The 20,128-nt window shown below is 40.7% G+C and overlaps 1 protein-coding gene across 1 annotated transcript; it reads right to left on the bottom strand.

Annotated features, from left to right (window-relative positions):
* Positions 1-1,354: 1,354 nt before the first annotated feature.
* On the bottom strand, positions 1,355-16,992 carry CMAS (cytidine monophosphate N-acetylneuraminic acid synthetase). The gene is given in 13 exon segments (XM_065645319.1): positions 1,355-4,468; positions 5,203-5,353; positions 7,238-7,409; positions 8,215-8,309; positions 9,590-9,723; positions 12,280-12,435; positions 12,646-12,788; positions 16,333-16,507; positions 16,510-16,660; positions 16,662-16,766; positions 16,769-16,837; positions 16,839-16,952; positions 16,954-16,992. Coding segments are annotated over 13 exon segments (1,734 nt in total). The 3' UTR covers positions 1,355-4,238.
* Between the last annotated feature and the right edge of the window lie 3,136 nt (positions 16,993-20,128).

Here is a 20,128-nt window from a genome sequence, read left to right as displayed (position 1 = left end):
TCGAGGTTTAAAAGTATTAAGAACCTGAAATCACCAAGTATTATATAATCTCTCTGACCTCAAAAGGCTGAGTTTTATATGATTCATATTGATTTCAAACAAACTAAGGTCAGAACACGTTGGATCAACCTACAGGAAACAGCACAGAACTGCAGAGAAACATATATTGAATAGGACAAAGATCAGATCAAACCAAATTAATGGTGCCAGAAGTAGGGGAAGGGCTAACCCCTGCCCCTGGTACCAAAGGTACCAGGTGTAATGACAATATGTTATTGTTTATCCTTCTCCCTTCTCCTCAACTCTCCTGGTAAGAGCTACCAAACCACCAAAATCAGCAGAGATCTTAAGGCCTAACCAAAACGGGAATTCTCTCTTGAGAACATCTGTCCTGGTTTAACCTGAGCCAGCAACATAACCACAATAGTCACTCGCTCACTCCCCGCTCCCCACCACCCCCAGATAGGGGAGAGAATCAAAAGGGAAGGGAGAAACTTGTGGGTTGAGATAAACACAGTTAAATAAAATAATAAAATATCCCTAGCATAGTGCTACTAACAATAATATATACAAAATGGAAATAGAATATAAAAGATACTCAATGCAATTACAAACTCCGTCCACACCGAGCAGCCGGTCCCAGGAAGCAGCACCTGGTCCTGAACAGCCAATCCCAGAGAGAGAAGATAAAAAGGCAGAAAGGCCCAAACAGCAGGATGGCAAAAGGCCAAACTAAAGAAACTCCTGAACAGAACTGCCCTGAAACAGAGCAGAACCAGAACAGGTCTCGGTCCCCATCTGTCCCGACTCCACCTCAACTCCTAGCTCAAAGATCCCGACTCCACTTAAGTGTGAAGCATGACACCAATGGGATGGAATACTCTTATTGCTCAGTCTAGATGTCAGTCAAGCTCTGCCCCATCCATGCCTCCCTTCCTCGATGCTTCACACCTGTGGGCAGAGCGCTCAGCGTGTCCTTGGCTCTCAGACCAGAGCAATTAAAAACATTAACTCTGTCCCAGGGTGTTACATCTTGTTCTCAAACTAAATACAAACAACGACCATGCTAGCTGCAAGAAAAAAAGATTTCTAACTGCATGAAGAAAATTAACTCACTTTCAGCCAAACCAGCACAACATCCTGCGAAATACTCAATACATTCTGCTCAATTTGCAAGATTATCCTTCTACAGAAATACTGGGCTGGCTTTGACAGCTCAGAAAACAGAGATGAATCCTTTTTCTCACAAACACAGGCACAAAGCATGCAGTGCTGTGAAACCAGCTATTTGAAAACATGGAACACAGGCAAGTGAAGAAGTTTATTTAAGAGGGTATAACCATACACACAAAACACTCAAGATTTGCCTCCAAGAGCAGATCAAGATGAAGATTTTTAGTAACTTACTGTGGGTGCGTGTGGGAATAAATTTGTCCACCTTCATTGATTTGGGAATAAAATTTGTCCATCTTCATCAGGTATAATCCATTCGTATGGTACGTGAACTTGGAAGTGTATGATTTACAGTATACAAATTAATCATAAATCACCCCATCACCATTCTCTACTCAAAAGGTTACAGGACATTGTTTATTTCAAATTGCAGGTAATCAGATATTTTTTCATAATAGCTTATTACATATTATTCCATAGTTTACTTCTTTCAGTTTCACAAAATTATGGTAAAACAGCCCACATTATCTAAGATATTTTTTGGAATATACAAGGTAATTTAAATATTTTTTAAAAAATTTAAAAAAAAAAAAAAGTGCTCACATGAGCAAAAGAGATTATTCCAAACTTATCCCACCTTAAATGACCACTGAAATCTAGTCTGAGTGGACTGCATACTCTAATGAAAGGCAATCACGGTGCCAGGATATGTATTGAAATAGCAAGTGTCAGCAAAAGGCACTACACTTTTGATGCTTGCCCGGGACCCAGGAATTCCCCATGAAGGTGACTGCAAGAGTTATTCTCACTATCTCTGCCCTTGTGACACTAAATCCTTCATATGATTGAGAATCTTCTACAAAAATCAAGAGGAGTAATTAAGACATCCTTCATTGTACTCTAGTTTACAGTTAGGCTTGCCCTTGCAATGTGGGCAATACAAATCTGAACCTTTCAGGCAGTGGATCATCCCTCTCCCTTGTCTTCAAACAGGCTTTATTTTGTAAATAGTCTTTAGAGCTCTTTTATTCTTCATGTTCTTCCAATGTAAGATTATACCACATTCTTCTAAACACGAATTTGTTGAAGTGAAAACACTTATGTATCAGCTACCATGTCTTTCTGCTCATTATCAAAACTCATACAAAAGTGCTTCTGTGTCTATTTTTGATACATGTAGAAATTTTAGGTAGAGATCCAATGTATACGCAGCACATTCCACAAGCAGCTGAAACATCAGAAGAGTTCTTGATCGAAATAGTAAGCTGCAAACAGTACTGCCAACTCATTCCTATTAGAATTGCACTTACTCATATTTTTGCTTTCTCTAACATAAAAGGAATAGGAATCATGTTCATCATGGTCACCTTGTTTAAAGGTATTTATTTACAGGAAAATGTTATTGAAATTAAAGTCAGCAAGTTACTCGATGACGACAAGGTGAAGTAACCAACAGCTTGGTCAATTCTATATGACGTTATCAAACCTGAATTGTTCAGCCAGTCCAGACTTCTGAAGCTTTACCACAGTCCATACAACTAAGATAATTAATCTATCTATACTGAAGTTTGTAGTGCTGTCCAAAATGTGGCTCTCTTGTTATCAAAGTCCATGGGATTTATCCAGCGTAGAACCCTAAAACCTCATTGAAAGGAAATACTTAAATGATAACGTAGAGCTAATTAGCAAGCCATTCTCCTCTTCACCTTGCTACTGTAGATAGGCAGTAAAAGAATTTCAATTTAAAATTTTGCTCCATAAAAGGAAGTAAATACAATGGTAATCAGAGGGCAAAATATCAGGTGATATTGTATTCAGAATGTCTATTTAGCAGAGAAACAAAATAAAATGACAAGCCATTATTATTTACCTCAGTAATAATTGCCTCTGCAGATTTTTTATTTTTTAGCATAACCCAAGGCAGAACTTGACTCACTTATAAATACTATGATTGAAACTGATGCATATTTTTAGTGTCAGCTCTACAGATTTTTATGAATACTGAGTTATTTAAAACAAACCATGGTAAAAATTGTATTTTCCATAAATACAAACATACATAAACATCAGCTTTAAATCAACATGCTAAAAATAGTCTGAATATATATTTTATATAAACCTGCAATCAATAACTACATTTTGGTTTTTTCCTTAAAAAGTAGTTACTTTTCCATGCAATAAACATGAAAGATTTACTTTTTTAATCATTTATGGTTGTAATAAAGCCTTCACAGAAAGAAACTTGAGTTTCTGCAAAGGAGAGATCTCAAAGTTAACGTGAGATTTAACTCCAAATTTGGCAAAGCATTTGAGTATGTTAATTTAAGCACTTCAATAAAACTCAGTATAAACAGATTCAAAGATAAGAGGCACAATTCCAAATGCCATTTAATTATTTATGAGCTTAAAATGGAACATGTGCTTAAGTGCTTTTCTTAACCAATATTAACTGGTTTTACAGTAACTGAGCTGTCTTTTAAAAATATAGGAAAAAGTCTGATAGTTAGTTTATACTTGACCTCTCCAGCATATGCTAGAATTCTTCCTTACTAGGGACAAATCCTGTAAAAAGCAACCACATAGCTACAATATCATGTTGACATTTGACAGAGGAAATCTAAACCAAATGAGCAACACTGACAGAATATTTTTTTTTAAAGTCTGAATTACAAATCATCAAGTCACACAAAATCATTGATCCCTGAAAACATTCAGATTAGAAAATAAAGACAAATCATTCCTGTAGGACAGGTGTAACGATTAAGAGTGGATGTACAGGACACTACCTTTTGTAGCATTCCTCCCATTGCACTTAAATGGCTTTTAAAATAATCATGAATATGATCATGATTATCAGCATATAACCATGAATATCAGCACTTAATCAAAGTAGGACCTTAAATTAGAGGGAAATATTTTTTTAACTCTACTGCAATGTAAAACTTGAAAGATGAGCCATCCTTTGAGATGTAGACTTACTGAGAGAAGAAGAAGAAAAGAAAATCATGGCTGGCCAACCGTGTTACTCTTTTTTCATTAGTTCCCTATTTCCCCTCCTGCTGATCTCATTTCTCTGTTTCCTTTACTGCTGAATTTATTTCTTCCAGTTGCTTCCTTGCAGAGGTCACCTTTTCTAACAACAGGAATATGTGTTCTGCAAACTCCCGGACAGCTCCACAGCCACCATTGCTTTTACAAATATAACCAGCAGCCTTCTGAGCAACCACACAAGCATCAGCAGGCACACCGCTCATGCCAGCTTTCCTCAGGCATTCCACATCAGACTCTTCATTTCCTATTGAGAAAGATGACAGAAGAGGCAAAATATCACAGCAGGGAAAAAACCGAGCAAACTCAATATTCTTCTGTGTACATACTAATCTGATTTTTTTAATTTATGTTCTTGCCACAATTTTCATCTCAGCAGCTCAACAGCACCTTGCACGTGTGACTCAGTTCTCAGAAAATCTTTGTGATACATGTAAACGCTGAACATGCTTCACACAATCTTCAGGTGAGAGAATGGTACTTTTAAGAGCAGTAAAATTATTTGAGCAACTGAATAAGTATTTGCAGGACCATACACTTAAGCTGTCACTGAAATATAGTTTTGTACAGAATCATACAGTTTTCAGTTTTAATTCTGTCCTTTTCTTGTTTCCATTTCAGAATATAATCTATACAATAACCACCTGAAATGAACTAGAATCAGTTCAAAATTGTGAACTGTAACTGTATGCTTGTGTAATATCAAAAGCTTTCCTAAATATCATTATAAAAGCAACTGAGACTTCCCTTAACAAATTATACACCGATTCACCGATGCCTTTAATATTTAGATTGTACTCTAACAAGCCTCAAATAGGTACCTGCTTTTGGTGATTGTGTGCTGTAATTTTCCTATCAATCCCGTTAAGTGTACTAACAGAAAGCAAAGTATTTCAAGCTGAGCAGCACTACAAAGTTTGTATTTGTGTATGCTATATGAAATTTTACTACCAAAAAAAAAAAAACCCACCCAAAACTGACCTAAGTAAGCGACTTCTTTCCAGCTCAAACCCATGTCTTTTTGCCAGTCCTCCAGGACTTGTAATTTATTTGTTGCACTAGCCTTTGCTACACATCCCAGCTGCATGGCTGACAGTGTTTTTGAACAATCTCTTTCAGAGATGAGCCGAACCTATTAAAAGAAAGTCAAGTTAGAATAAATTCTACATACAAAGAAATAAGACATGTAAGTTGATGTATTAAAAACCAAAAAAAACACCAAACAAAAAAACCCAGAATAGTAGAAGTTTTGCTCATAGCTCTTTCAGATATCAGAAAAGCATTGAATAACTGTTTTCTTCAATCAAACCTCAGAGCAGAAGTTATTAGCATCCAAAGCCACATTACAGACTTGAATTACTTTGGGAAAGTGAAACACCATTCCATAGGCTTGCCTGAGGTTCAAAAAAATAAGTTTACATTTACATTTTAAAATGCAACATGTATCAAATAAAATATTGGATATCACAGTACATGGCCATACTATATAGTGCAATATAATCTAATTAAGCCACAGCAGGGAATAAGAGAACTCCCAAGGAAGATTCCTGTAATATTGGTAAAAGTAGAATATTATGAAGTACTTTCCATGACTCCTTTACCCAACAACATTACTTTCTTCACATCAGGACTTCAGAGCATCAACAGAACACTAAACAGACTGAAGTAGCACAGCACATTAATCTCCAGAAGTTCATTCCGAATTTGAAATTTCAGAAATGATGTACAAGGTAAGCTAAATCTAGAAGACTAGTGTAGTAGGATTTTTAAAAAATCTGAGACACAACTCCTCCAAGTCTTCTGTCCAAGCTGTAGAAAAGTTTATTTTCCCTAGTTGCTTTTATACACTAACAAATACTTGGCACTGATTTTAAGTACAGAATGAAGAGGAGCAGTACACAAAGCAAAAGCGTATTGGCAACATCTACTAGAAATACATGAAGTGCAGCACAAAGACCAGGAGGGTTTTAATGAAAGATTGCAAGTCACACAAAGCATGGAAATGGGCTCCTACAGGCAACAAAAAAAACTATTATAAGCTTCCTCCCCCTTTTGCCTCACAGAAAATAAGACTGATGGAGTTTTGAAAAACCATCTACTCCACTTCATTGCCCCAAGGCAGCAACAGCTGCACCAAAGTATGTCATGAATGTCTCGTCTAACCTGTCACAAAAAAATCCTACAATAAAGACTCCAAAAATGTATCTGGAGAAGTGTACTTGGGGTATAGCTACCTTTATCTTATCCATGCCTATCTCTATGTGCAACAGAACTGAGTCAAGGCTCTTTGAAGGCAGCCTAAATCTGTGCTTAGTTCTTTTCCTCCAAACATTCTTCTGGCTACATCAAAGGCAGCAGCACAGACAGAAAACAGCCAGGAGGCTAATTTTACATAAATGCAAGCAAAGATTCAGATCAGCAGAATTTAGTAGCAGTAATAATAACCAATAACAATAATTAAAATAGTCATGTTACAATCTGTGCTGTTTCAGTTTTTCATTTACACTGAATTCTTACAACTTCAAAGCACATAAGTTGTGGTTAAAACAATTATGCAGACAAAAGTGTTTGGGGTTTGATTTCTCCTCTTTGCAACAATCATGGGCAATCTAGAATGAACCAACTAATTTGCCTAGGTATTTCTTCCTCTTCTGTGGCCAAGAGGTTACAACATATCCCTGCTTGGTAAAGCTGACTTCTAATTAATGAGTATCTAGACAACACAAAATATCATTGGTGCAAGCAAAACACCATAAAAAACTCTTCCCACATTTTTCCAGGGCAAAAAGAGAAAGATGCTATAGCTACTGTGGGACTGAGAACTTTCCCAAAACACTTTTAGTTTTCTCTAAGGGATCAAAGAACAACATTTGTCCCAATCCCGAACCAAGGTATTATGCTGCTTGATCACAATTACTCTGAAGAAACTTCAACTTACATGTTGCAGGGTTTTAAGAATCTTTCAATGCTCAGGTTACACCAAACATAAAGCCTCACACTTTAGAACACCACTTACCTGGATTCCTCTTTTCTTTAATAGATCAATACCAACAATATCTCTATAATCGTAGGAGACCATTTGCTTATGATCTTCTGTCACGTAAATGCGACCATTTGTCAGGCATCCATCAATACTGCAAACCAATAGCTTCACCTCTTTTAATGGCTCTCTGCCAAAATATCCAAAGCTAAACAAAGAAGTTATCTTTTTAGGATGGAAGTTTTTGCACACTCCAAAACCAAATATTTCAGATACAACTGTGATCTTCAGATAGAAGAATCAGCTTTGAAATTCTTTTTTTCTAATGTATTTTCTCATCATCGTCACTCTCCAATTACGTTCTACCTCTTCAAAGAGAAAAACAGAATGAACCAAATGACAGCTCAGTTATGTTGTCCATTAAAAAATTAGGATGATATTTACTTCCTTAGCATAAGAGGTTATGTTCTATAGTTTCTACTTGGGTCATAACCAAAACAGAGTAAAGGATGAAAAAGGCACAGAAAACATATTCCATTCCTAGTCATTATTTCCTTAGAGAGATGCAGAGCAGCTGCAAAGAAAAGGCAGCTGGCAAGATGTAATCAGCTTATGCCTTCTACATGAACACTCTCAGTGATGTGCATCAATAAATGTGGTCCAGGCTTTGGAAGCCTAGGACAACTGAGCTGGAAAAGCCAGAGATGATGCTAACACATTGCTGTGGTATAGTGGGGCTTACGCTTTTCCCCAAGCTGAACTTTCAAAAAAACAAACAAACAAACCACCACCAAAAAAACCCACCACAAACAAACAAACCAAACTCACAAACGTATAACAAAAGTAACTCAGATGATTTCAGAGATAGAAAAAATAAAATTATATAGAAAAATGAAGTTATCCAATTATCTTTGATCATGATTACTTACACTACATACATTATGAATTCACATGACCATACTTTGAAACAATGGGCGATATAAAATAAATAAAGGAATAAAAAGTGCTTTTACCGCAATACTCTCTGCTCTGCAATAGGCCAATCAATGTCTATATCAATATCCACACTGTGCTCTGCACGCATTTCATAGTATGCCATTTTACCACCCTAAATAGAATAGAACCCATTAAAAATTTCTGCTTGGGTTAAAACAAAAATGTACAATTTAGTACCATGTAATAAAACTAAGTATCTGGTTACACAGTAGTCACAACTGCTTATATATGTGAGGCATCAATAATGATGTTTTTACCAGTGACACAGAACAAAGCATTTGAAACAACTTTCTCTAGGCAATGGTTAATAAGCATTTTCATTTTACAACTAGAGAAAGCATGCAAGAAAAACCTTATGCATTATAGGCATGAGGTCACATTGAGTTCATTAGGTCTTTTAATACAGTAAAACAGTAATACTTTCAGCATCTACTTAATAAGAGTATGCCTGTTTGTTTGTTATCTACATGAAGACTTAATTTCAATTGGAAAAATATCCAGTGCACCCCAATATAATTAAAGAACTAAAAGCCCTGATCCTCAGAGAGTTATGTGGCCCAACCTTCATAAACGTAGAATTCAACAAAATGGTACTATCCAGATCAATACTTGCAAGTCCACACAGCACTAGCTGGCACTGTGTGGGTCTGTGCATATAGAGACCTATAGCTATCATCTCTGTGTTAGTGAGGTATCTGGAAAAGAGAGGAGAACGAACCTAGTATTCTTGACATACCTAGCAACGCATTCCTGTTAGAAATACGGAAATATCTACATTGGGCTTTTTTTCAGTTCTGCTGAAAAATACTAGATATGATCTGTAAGTTGGGGAACTTGTCTTGCATAAGAAAACTAAGAGACTATAGTTGTCGACAAACAAAATTAAAGCTGAAGTAAATACATTTGTTCTGCATTACTATACTGGGATGTAACCATCAGGAAAGGGAAAAAGACTGTTTAAGTTACAGTACAAAATTGGCATAAGACTAAATTGGCCAAGAATACAAGTTTATAGATTATATGACAAGCCTATGACACTGCATGAAGGTCAGTTTCACATCCTTAGAAGAACTAAAATGAACTATAAGATATGTACTTATATCCTCGCAAACTGACGTGAAACTCCATATTGTATTATTTTAGGCTTACAGCTATAAACTGGCTTAATATTATTTGTACCAATTTGTTTAATGTGAAGGATGCTGTTACTGGAACTGTCCTAGCTACAGCTAGCCCTGTTCAGTTACGAGCAATAAGCAAACTGTCTGAAGGTCAAAGTGCTGTTACTTCACATCGCAGCAGAAAGAGAAATACATAATTGAATTCAGAATCCTCTATAAACAGAGTAAAAGATGTGCTATTCTAAAGAGCATGAAAACCAGAAGAACTAACCTGCAAGTAGCCGTTCTCAATCAAATGCCTCTTGGCAAAATAAAATGAGCCATTTTCATACAACTCCCCAGGCCAATCTTGCCTCCGGTACCGTTTTGCTGGATTCAGGTTTTGGGGCTCTGTCATTTTGTTTTCTATTAACAGAGAAAAATGTCAAAATAAGTTTGCCAGAATCCCTCTTCAGAATCACTTAACTTTCTTTAAATAGCTTTCTGTTGAAAAATTAAGCACACAATTCAGTCACCAACTTCTTTCATTATTGCCTCTTGTTGCTTATAAAGAATCACTGAATTGCTTCTCTTCCTTGGAACTGCAGATTACAAACTAGAGGACTGTCCTGCATTTCTAGCAGAAAAAAAATTTTTCATTCCAACTTATTAAAAAAAAAAAAAAAAAAAAAAAGAGAGGCCACCAGCTCCAAAACCATTTACTAAATGAGTAGGGGGGTATATTCTTCTTGACTGTCCTTGCCAGTGTGAAATACTATACTCTTTCCATACTCTATCTCCAAGTGCATGATAGGAAGCGGTTTAACTCTCAGTGAGGGTAAATAAAAAAAAAAAAAAAAATCAGCTACCTACACTTAAAACCAGGAATGCCCCGAACAAACTCTGAAAACTGAGAGGACCAACCTGAAACCTGGAAGGTGAAAAAAGAGCATATGACAAGTAATTTTGCTTATGAAAACATCTTGGCACTTCACCAAAATACCTCCTATTCAAGCATATACATTACGTTAACTTTTTATAAGTTTTAATCAGTGTCCACAAATAAACGAACAAGTTCATTTGAACAAACATGATCCCCAAAGATCCCATATTATTATCAATGCCAGTAGGGCAAGCAGCAGAAACTGAACCAGTGACTAAAGACTCCTGTCCTTGCATCACCCAAATTCACATGCACAAAGCAGCTAAAATTCAACAGGTCTCATGATATATTAACGATAAAACAGTTAGAGGGTATTCTCAAACACCCAAAACATCCTGAGGCTTTAGTATATATACACACCTTGTATTTCATAAATACACTAGAGCTTTGTGCTCAATGAAGGAAACATTTCCAGTCAGAGAGAGACACCTTTCTCTTTCAGGGTACATCAATATTAAACCTCAATGCAGAAGGAACAACAGAAATATACAGGAAAAGATATAAAATTCTTTTAACATAAAGTCATCTGGAAAAAAAAAAAACCAAAAAGAAAACAAGGAAGAAAGGGAAAAAAATAAAAATAATACTAAACTGTATAGTGCTCCTGCAAATCACCTGAAACACCACACTCCTGAAAGGCCATTTGCTTTTACCCTTAAGCTGCTAAGGTTTGCACAAAGTGTTCCTTGTTCTCCTCACATATACTCCTTGCAACTGAATGATTCTTTAGCTCTTGCCACATTAAAGGACTCTAGATGTCATTGTATACTAAAGAATCATTTGCTGGCCTAGGTAGGCCTTGAGGCTTTTTTATTTCAGTAATCTACCTTGGCGGCACATAATCACTTCAGAAAGCCACATGGTACATCCAAATGAGTTTCAGTCTTTCATAGATGTCCATTCTAGCATCTCAAGCTGTGAAGTGGACTTTCACTTGGTTGCCTAAAGTGCAATCCACAGAATCCTGAACTGCCATCCAAGACTTTGATATTCCTCTTATACTTTATGAACAAACTGTGTCATATTATTTCTCCTCTTATGAGGAACAATGAGAATGCTCAAGCTATCTGCTTCTTCTAAACAACTTCTATTCCAACTTATCTCTTAAAACGAAGCTTCATTTCTTTTGCATGCTCTTTTACAGCATGATGCTTTGTAAACTTAATTTTTCATCTGAAGCAATTTAGATCTCAACAGAATAATTGTAATGTCTGAGTAACACATTCTTTTTTAAAAAAAAGTAAAAATAACCATGTGACAGTATCTGAACTAACCATTTTTAGAAAAAGAAGAAAACATTTCTGCTTTAATCACAGAAACAAACCCAACATAAATAATGTATGGGATAGTTCTTTGTACAAGGACAAGAGGTACTTCTATAGCTACAACAAGGTACAATCTTTATTTGTAAGTAAAGAGTTCAGTCTTCAGTCATCTCAGCAACTGTAGCTGGGAGCCATATTTTCTCTAGGAAAAACAGTCATATTCTTCTGTAGGAGCTGATTAAAATTAGTTCAGTCCTCGTGACTCAGAGGCAGCGTGCAATGTGACGTAAGTCGGCAGCCAAATTACCAGGCTGAAACAAACCCTAAGTCTCCAGGTTAAGAGGTTGCCACCCCCTATTCACTAAGACTTTACCCCACAATATTTGTCATTTGTTAGCTACTGCATAGTAAGAACAAACACTTTCCTAGTTAAGACAAGACCTCAGTGTCATATGTCTACATACACATGAATATACGCCAAGCAGAAGTTAGCATGTAAGGTTTTGGGGAGCTGTATTTTGAGCCTAGATAAGTTGATAACTATTTAATTTTCAATAGTTTATCACTTCCACAAAACAATTACAGAAAGACTGAGCCACAATCAGTAACATCAAAACACCACTACTTAAAAGGAATTTCTAAGCCATCTAACACCTCTCCAAGAACTCAGCCCCTGCCTCTGATACCACTTCCTAATGTAAATACCACAGCTATGAAAATAAACCATTTGAAAAAAAAAAAGTATAACTGTAACCAGAAACAGCTAAATATTACCTCCTTTTTTTACCTCGCTCCATCTAAATTGATGCCGTCTCACAACAGAGAAGACAGAATCAAATCCCTCCTTCTGGAGCAGATCTGCCACTTTTATAAGATCACTAGGATGTAAACAGGGAGATGTTGCTTGAATATTTCCTACAATATCAACCTCTAAAGAAAAACAAAGAAACATTGATGAAACAATTAACATTTTTAATACACACAATTACAAAGCATGGTATGAGTGGATGCCACAAAAGAAAGAATCTTTCTAGCTTGTATTTACTGAAGGAAGGCTTTACTTATTCTTTCTAAGTAGTAAGTGCATCATCCCTCTGTGGCAACAACATAAAAGCTCAACATATTTTGTTATTCATTTACCAGGATGCTGATTAAGAAACTCTCTGATAGCTTCTAGAGAGGTTGAGGAGTCTTGAGAAACTTCAGGGCTTCTGCGATGAACTTGAGCACCAAACTGCTTTGCAACCTTCTCAATTTCATCGTGGTCTGTAGAAACCCATACACTGTGGGCAGACAGTGAGAGAGATTAATATAAAGAATAAATCCCAGCATTGTTGACTTGCCTGCCATAATCTAACCTGAACTGCACTCTGTACTATACCTTGCAGTGAAAGGAACTAGTTCTTATATATTTGCGTTGGTAAAACTATCCCTGTCAGTCCAACACACAGCTTTTAACAACAGGGATAAAACACACACATTCACTAGATCGTAAAATCTCAAGCCTGAGTTATATTTCAGTTTAATACTGTAGGGTCGTTGATCTACCTTCCACGTAGGAAGCTTAAGCAACATAAAATTCAGAAGTGTTACCAGAAAAATCCAGTGTCAGCACACCACAATTTATTAGACATGCTAACAGATCAATGAATTGTGAATGCGTTGAATGAGGCATTCGAAATCACTTAAGATGTTCAGAAATAAGGCTGACAACAAGTAAAACTACCACACAGAAGATCAGCTTATTCTGCAAGTGGTTTAAAATGTGTTAATTAGGCTCCACACAATCCCAGAGAAAGAGCTGTTCAAGTTACAATCACACGTTTTGGCACAGAAACCCTTCAATGCTGGTAAAGCAAGATTGCGATTGTTCAGGGATAATAAACATTTACAAAAGGAAGGGCTAAGTCTGAATATGATGTGATGATAAACACTGGCTGAGTACTGTGAGGCCACTGCTGCCATCATCGTGACAAAAAGGCATGTGAGATATAAAAACAAAACTATGAAAAATAACCCTTCCTCTCCCAGCAACACTGGCATTCTCAATGCACTGTACACAGGAAACGGTGCTTTAGTTAAGTTTTTTCATTCAAAGACAACATGAGATCATCAGAATAAAAAATATGTATGACAGTGACAGCAACATCAAGTCACGCCCATGTGAACAAATGCAGAAGAGGTATTTTCCATAAATTGCTTCAGGCTGGTTAGCTTAAATATACACTCCCCATTCGACTAACAGAGGTTTATTGTGTAACTAGCAGCACGGCTGTTTCAAAGGTGACTAGAAAACGCAGAGCACTTCCCTCTAATGTACCTGTTAGGCCTCAAAGTTAGGCTACATAACCCTAATTGGCTTCCTGTTGGGCAAATTCAGGTGCCAAACAGAAAATGAGGAGGTAGCTCAAACCACCATATCCACCATGGGTCTTTAAGCAATATGGATTCACATGTATTAAATAACTATCAGTAAACTAAGTCAGAAACATTTGTGACTGCTTCTTTATTAAAACCGAGTCAGTGATTCTTCCTCTTACTTTTCAGATACAGTAAAATAACATTTTTCAGAATACATATGGTACAGCTCTGAATCTAGCCAGGCTTCATTTCTACTTGACCACATTAAGTCCCTGCTCTGAACATAACGCAGCAGGTTTGCATTGAGAACCTGCACCTACCTGCTACATACCAAGCACATCCTAACCATGCACTAGTTTTAATTAAATTTATCAGTACATGTGTAGAAAATTCTCAGTTTTGTTCTGGCAGAAAAAAAAGAAAATCGTAATGCCCATATTCTTAACACTAACAACGTAGGAGGTTCCATCTGAATACGAGGAGAAACTTCTTTACTCTGAGGGTGCCAGAGCACTGGAACAGGCTGCCCAGAGAGGTCGTGGAGTCTCCTTCTCTGGAGACATTCAAAACCCACCCAGATGCATTCCTGCGCGACCTGTTCTAGGTTTATCTGCCTATCAAGTGGAAAGAAGTAATTATGTCTGCCCATGTGACATGGAACAGAAGCTCAGTTTGCGGCAAAGCGCACAGAACTTTGGTAGCAATAATTAGAGCTAGATAGAAACAAGTATGTTCACAGAATCACAGAATGGTCGTGGTTCGGAGGGACCTCTGGAGATCATCTAGTCCAACCCACCTGCTAAAGCAGGCACACATAGAGCAGATTGCACAGAAATGTGTCCAGGTGGGTTTGAATGTCTCCAGAGAAGGAGACTCTACAACCTCTCTGGGCAGCCTGTTCCAGTGCTCTGGCACCCTCAAAGTAAAGAAGTTTCTCCTCATATTCAGATGGAACCTCCTATGTTTCAGTGTGTGCCTATTGTTTGGCACCACTGAAAAGAGTCTGGTCCCATCCTCTTGACATCCACCCTTGAGATATTTATAAACATTCATGAGATCTCCTCTCAGCCTTCTCCAGGCTGAACAGACCCAGCTCTCTCAGTCTCTCTTCCTAAGAAAGGTGCTCTAGGCCCCTGATCATGTTCATAGCCCTCCACTGGACTCTCTCCAGTAATTCCTTGTCCTTCTTAAATAGGGGAGCCCAGAACTGAACACAGTATTCCAGATGGAGCCTCACCAGGGAAGAGTAGAGGGGGAGGAGAACCTCCCTCGACCTGCTGGTCACACTCTTCCTAATGTACCACATCATCAACTAGTGGCTCCCAACCACAAATCAGAACAACTTTAATTTCAAATTACTGTGTTGTAAGGCTTCAATTTCTTCATTCCTTTGCAGCTCACCCTCAGCAGGAAGGGACAGCAGAGCTCATGGCAGGGTGACATCTGCTCACCCTGCACCACACCCTGCCCTACCTGATCCTTTACCTGGTGCCACGTTAACTGCACCTGAAGGAGCAGTTTCATGGAGGCTCAATACAGCCCAGGGGAGACCAGCCCACAACTATAACTTGAAGGACTTGAGGTACTGGTGGAAGAGAGATGACATGAGCTGGCAATGTGCTTTTGCAGCCCAGAAGGCCAATTGTATCCTGGGTTGCATCAGCAGGAGCGTGGCCAGCAGGTCGAGGGAGGTGATTCTGCCCCTCTGCTCTGGTGAGACCCCACCTGGAGTCCTGCATCCAGCTCTGGAGCCCTCAGTGCAGGAAAGACATGGACCTGTTGGAGAGGGGCCAGAGGAGGGTACACAAAAAATAATCAGAAGGATGGAACAGCTCTGCTGCGAGAGTTGGGGTTGTTCAGCCTGGAGAAGGCCCTGAAGAGACCTTATTGCGGCCTTTCAGTACCAAATTGAGGCCTGTAAGAAAGATGGGGATGGAGTTTTTAGCAGGGCCTGTTGCAATAGGACAAGGGGTGATGGTTTTGAACTAGAAGAGGGGAGATTCAGGCTAGACATGAGGAAGAAATTATTTACACTGAGGGTGGTGAAACACCGGCCCAGGTTTCCCAGAGAGGTGGTCGATGCCCCATCCCTGGAGACATCCCAGGCCAGGCTGGACGGGGCTCTGAGCAACCTGATCTAGTTGAAGATGTCCCTGCTCATGGCAGGGGGGTTGGAGCTTTGAAGGTCCCTTCCAACCCGACCTACTCTATGGTTCTGTAACTTCCTGCTGCCAGCAATTCAGCCGGGACTCCGGCGCCAAGACTCGGAGCCCATCAGGGAAGGGAGGGCTCCCCCAGGAGCCTGCTGCGGGCAAGGGCCGCTCCCCTCAGCACCCCCGTCCCGGGCTGGGACCCCCCTCTACCCACCCTCCTGCCCCAGCCCCGCCACCGCGCTCAGCCCACCCTCCCGCGGGGCCGTGGCGGGGCGGGGGGGGGGGGGACACACGCGTCGCGGCACATGCGCACCTGTGGAAGACCCCGGCGTCGCAGGCGGCGCGCAGCACCCAGCCGATGAGCGGCACCCCCGCCAGCAGCTTGATGTTCTTCAGCGGGATGCCCTTGCTGCCGCCGCGCGCCAGCACCAGCGCGGCCAGGTGGGCGCGCGGCCGCCCCTCACCCGAGCCCCCCGCGCCCGCCTCCATGCCGGGTCCCGCTCCGAGACACCCCCGGGCTTGCCCGCCTTCCTGCGGGCCCGCGGGGCGCTCCCTGCCACGCCGCCCTTCCCCGCGCCGAACGTGCGTGCTGGGAAGTGTAGTCCTGCCGCGCCTGCGCGCTGCGAGAGCGCGGGGCGCGGGGAGCTCGGGGAGGGTGCGAGGGTGTCGCGGGCGGTGGTGGGCGCGGGGGTCTGGCACCGAGGGACAGCCCTGTTTCGGGGGAGATGGGGGCGAGGCGCGCTTCTTCTTGCCTGTGAGGAGAGGGCGCCATCTTGGCGCGGGACCCCGCAAAGCCCGGGCCGGGGGCGGGGTGCAGCTCGGTATGTTCTCAGGTGACGCTTTCAAGGGGGGAGGGCGAGTCCGCAGTGCCCTGCGGTATGCATGTGGCTGGGAATCTATATTTAGTACTTTAGGGAAAAAAAACAAAACAACACGCTAGCCAAAGGCGTGGCTGCGCTTCCTGGCGGCACATGCGAGGTGGCTTTAAGGCGGCCAGCCCCGGAGCTGGGGAGCCCTGGCGGGTGGGAGCTGAGCGGCCGCAGCAGCCGGTGCGTGAGGGGCCGCGCGAAAGCAGCGGGCGGCCGGACTCGGCAGGTTTTGTTCGTCAGCCACCAGCATAAAACCTCAACCTCTCCCCAGCGTCGCGGCTTTTTTTAGTACGTCCGGAGAGGTTCTCTTTCCCCTCTACTCTGCCCTGGTGAGACCTGGAATATTGTGTCCAGTTCTGGGCCCCTCAGTTCAAGAAGGACAGGGAACTGCTGGAGAGAGTCCAGCGCAGGGCCACAAAGATGATGAAGGGAGTGGAGCATCTCCCTTATGAGGAAAGGCTGAGGGAGCTGGGGCTCTTTAGCTTGGAGGAGAGGAGACTGAGGGGTGGGTGACCTCATTAATGTTTATAAATATATAAAGGGTGGGTGTCACAAGGATGGAGCCAGGCTCTTCTCGGTGACAACCAATGATAGGACAAGGGGCAATGGGCACAAACTGGAACACAGGAGGTTCCACTTAAGTACGAGAAGAAACTTCTCAGTGAGGGTGCCAGAGCACTGGAACAGGCTGCCCGGGGGGTTGTGGAGTCTCCTTCTCTGGAGACATTCAAGACCCGCCTGGACGCCTTCCTGTATAACCTCATCTGGGTGTTCGTGCTCCGGCGGGGGGATTGGACTAGATGATCTTTTGAGGTCCTTTCCAATCCCTGACATTGATTCTGTGATTCTGTGCTGCGTGCGGAGCTCCGGCAGAGGGCAGCGAAGTCACACCGGAGCTTTTTTAACGTGGGAAGGAAAACCTCCCCATCGCTCCCCGCCTCCTACAAAAGTGCATTGAAATACACGATGTTAAGTCCAGCGGGTAAGTTGGATGGTGAGTCAAGTCCAATTTACCTATAGAAACGGGATGAATAAAGTAATACACTACCAATATAAGGCTGCACGGGAATTTGGTTTTTAGTGTAATTTGGAAAATGGAAAGTAGAGGCCGTTGAACAGCGTCATAAAGTCACTCGTGGAGCGGAGGGGTCTCAGTCTGTGTGAGCCAATGCAGGTAGGTTGCAGGAATAAGCAGAGGCCACAGATGTAACGCAAAGAGCAAATTTATTTTTGTTACCTCTGTAACCAGAGGATCTCCCAAACAGCACTTAAGCTCCAGGGCAGAGGTCACACAAGCAGCGACACAGGTGCTGCAGAATTCAGCCCTTGGTGAAGATCCACGAGCCTGCTCATTTCAGCCTGTACATAGCTGTTTACCACACTGCTTTGATCTTTGCCTGCAGGAATCTTAAGGATGTATGATAAAGTGCCTTTACAACTTTTTTTCACAGGCCTGTTATCTAAACACAGAGGTTCTACTTATGGTTTATATGTTTTTCTACACCCCAGTTGCAGTCGCTTGAGCATATTTACAATTCTTCGCGCCATTCTTGCGCTATTGCCACACGCAGTTGGGATGGAAATGTATCACATGCAGTTCACTGAAGTCATCCTCAGGTTATTCAAGGTGCGTTGCAGAGAAGGACCTCATCTACCACTGCTGAAGGAAGCGCTCCCAGTTATATTCAGCTGTAGGCAGGCATTTAAGAAGAATAATCATTTGAGGGATTGTTTTTTCTTTCTGAAGTCAACATCTGTTCAAAGATAACCAGCAGAGACAGACAGCTTGCTCTTCTACTATGCAGATCAAGGCAGCACCTTTCAGGCCTCTTTTGTTTTGATTTGTTTTTTAGATGAGATTGAAACTAGTAGCTGTAAACTGCTAAGTATCATAATTCCTGCAAGCCACTTTCCATGCACTTAATTTTGATTTTTTTTTTTAACTTAAGAGTTTCAAGCCTTTATCGTATCTAAGTTCCTACCTTTTTAGCACTACATGTCTGTCAGAGGTTGCTGTGCCCACGACATACAAAGTTCAACAAAATGTGTACCTGAACGAGACTGACTGCAGTGCAAAGTCGTCTGGTCTTGCTGAGAGCTGCCAACTCTGCTGTACAGTCAGGAATCTCTGGGAGGGTCTAAAGAAAAGTGCTATCAGTGCTAACTTTGTAACCTGGCACAACTATGCTAGACCCTGTCAAGTCTTTTAGATGCAGATATAATGAAAAGGAATATCAGATGCCTGCCAAACTTTTGAACAAACATAACAGCTACAGGGTGCACTTCTGCTGCAAACCAGTGTTCTTTGTGTTGAGAAGAAAGATGGAAGTCCTTTTAAGGTCAGTTTTGTGGACTGACTTTTACTCTGAGTCATATGATTTTGTGCAGTTCTCTGAGAAATTCCTCTCAAGTAGCCAGAGATGGCACCTGTACAGTGTATCATGTTACAAAGAAAATATACAAGGCCTTAACAAATGAAGAATGAGAAATCATATTATTAAAACTCTTTCAAGAGTTTCTTAGATAATTGTTACAATATTCAAAATACCTACCCGACAAGTAGCAATGTGTTAAAAATCTCTGTATTTTATTTCATCATGTGAAAATTGGATGATTTATCAATAATAATATTTATACACCTCTGCATAATTACCTTTTCTTGCACAATACTAACATAATTCAGCCATTGCTTCACTATGACCTAAGATTTGTTTCTGCAAGAGCTGTTGCATGGCCACCAGATACTACTAACCTCTGTCTTCACATCTGGCTATATCTGCCCAAATGCAGTATCTTGCATTTATTCCTACAGCAACAGATCTGTCCCCACCTTAAAATATTTTCATGTAAACTGCATTCCCCTAGTTTATTTATGTGAAAGCCATGTGAGACACTGTCAAGAGTTTTACTAGGTTAAGTTATCTGCTATCTGCTCTGTCTTCCTCTAGCCACAGGCCTGGGTTTGTAGATTGAAACTATACTGATTTGATTTGTTCTATGTAAGTTATTATTGACTGCTAGTCATAGAATCATAGAATAGTTCGTATTGGAAAAGACCTGTAAAGGTCATCTAGTCCAACCCCCTGCAGTGAGCAGGGACATCTTCAACTAGATCAGCCCTGTCCAGCCTGGCCTTGAATGTCTCCAGGAATGGGGCATCTACCACCTCTCTGGGCAACCTGGGCCGGTGTTTCACCACCCGCATTGTAAAAAATTTCTTCCTCATGCCTAACCTGAATC

This window comes from Caloenas nicobarica, chromosome 1 (genome assembly GCF_036013445.1).
Source record: "Caloenas nicobarica isolate bCalNic1 chromosome 1, bCalNic1.hap1, whole genome shotgun sequence".
NCBI classification, from domain to species: Eukaryota; Metazoa; Chordata; class Aves; order Columbiformes; family Columbidae; genus Caloenas; species Caloenas nicobarica.
The sequence above is the reverse complement of the archived record's forward strand: the minus strand, read 5'-3'. Positions and strand labels throughout refer to the sequence as shown.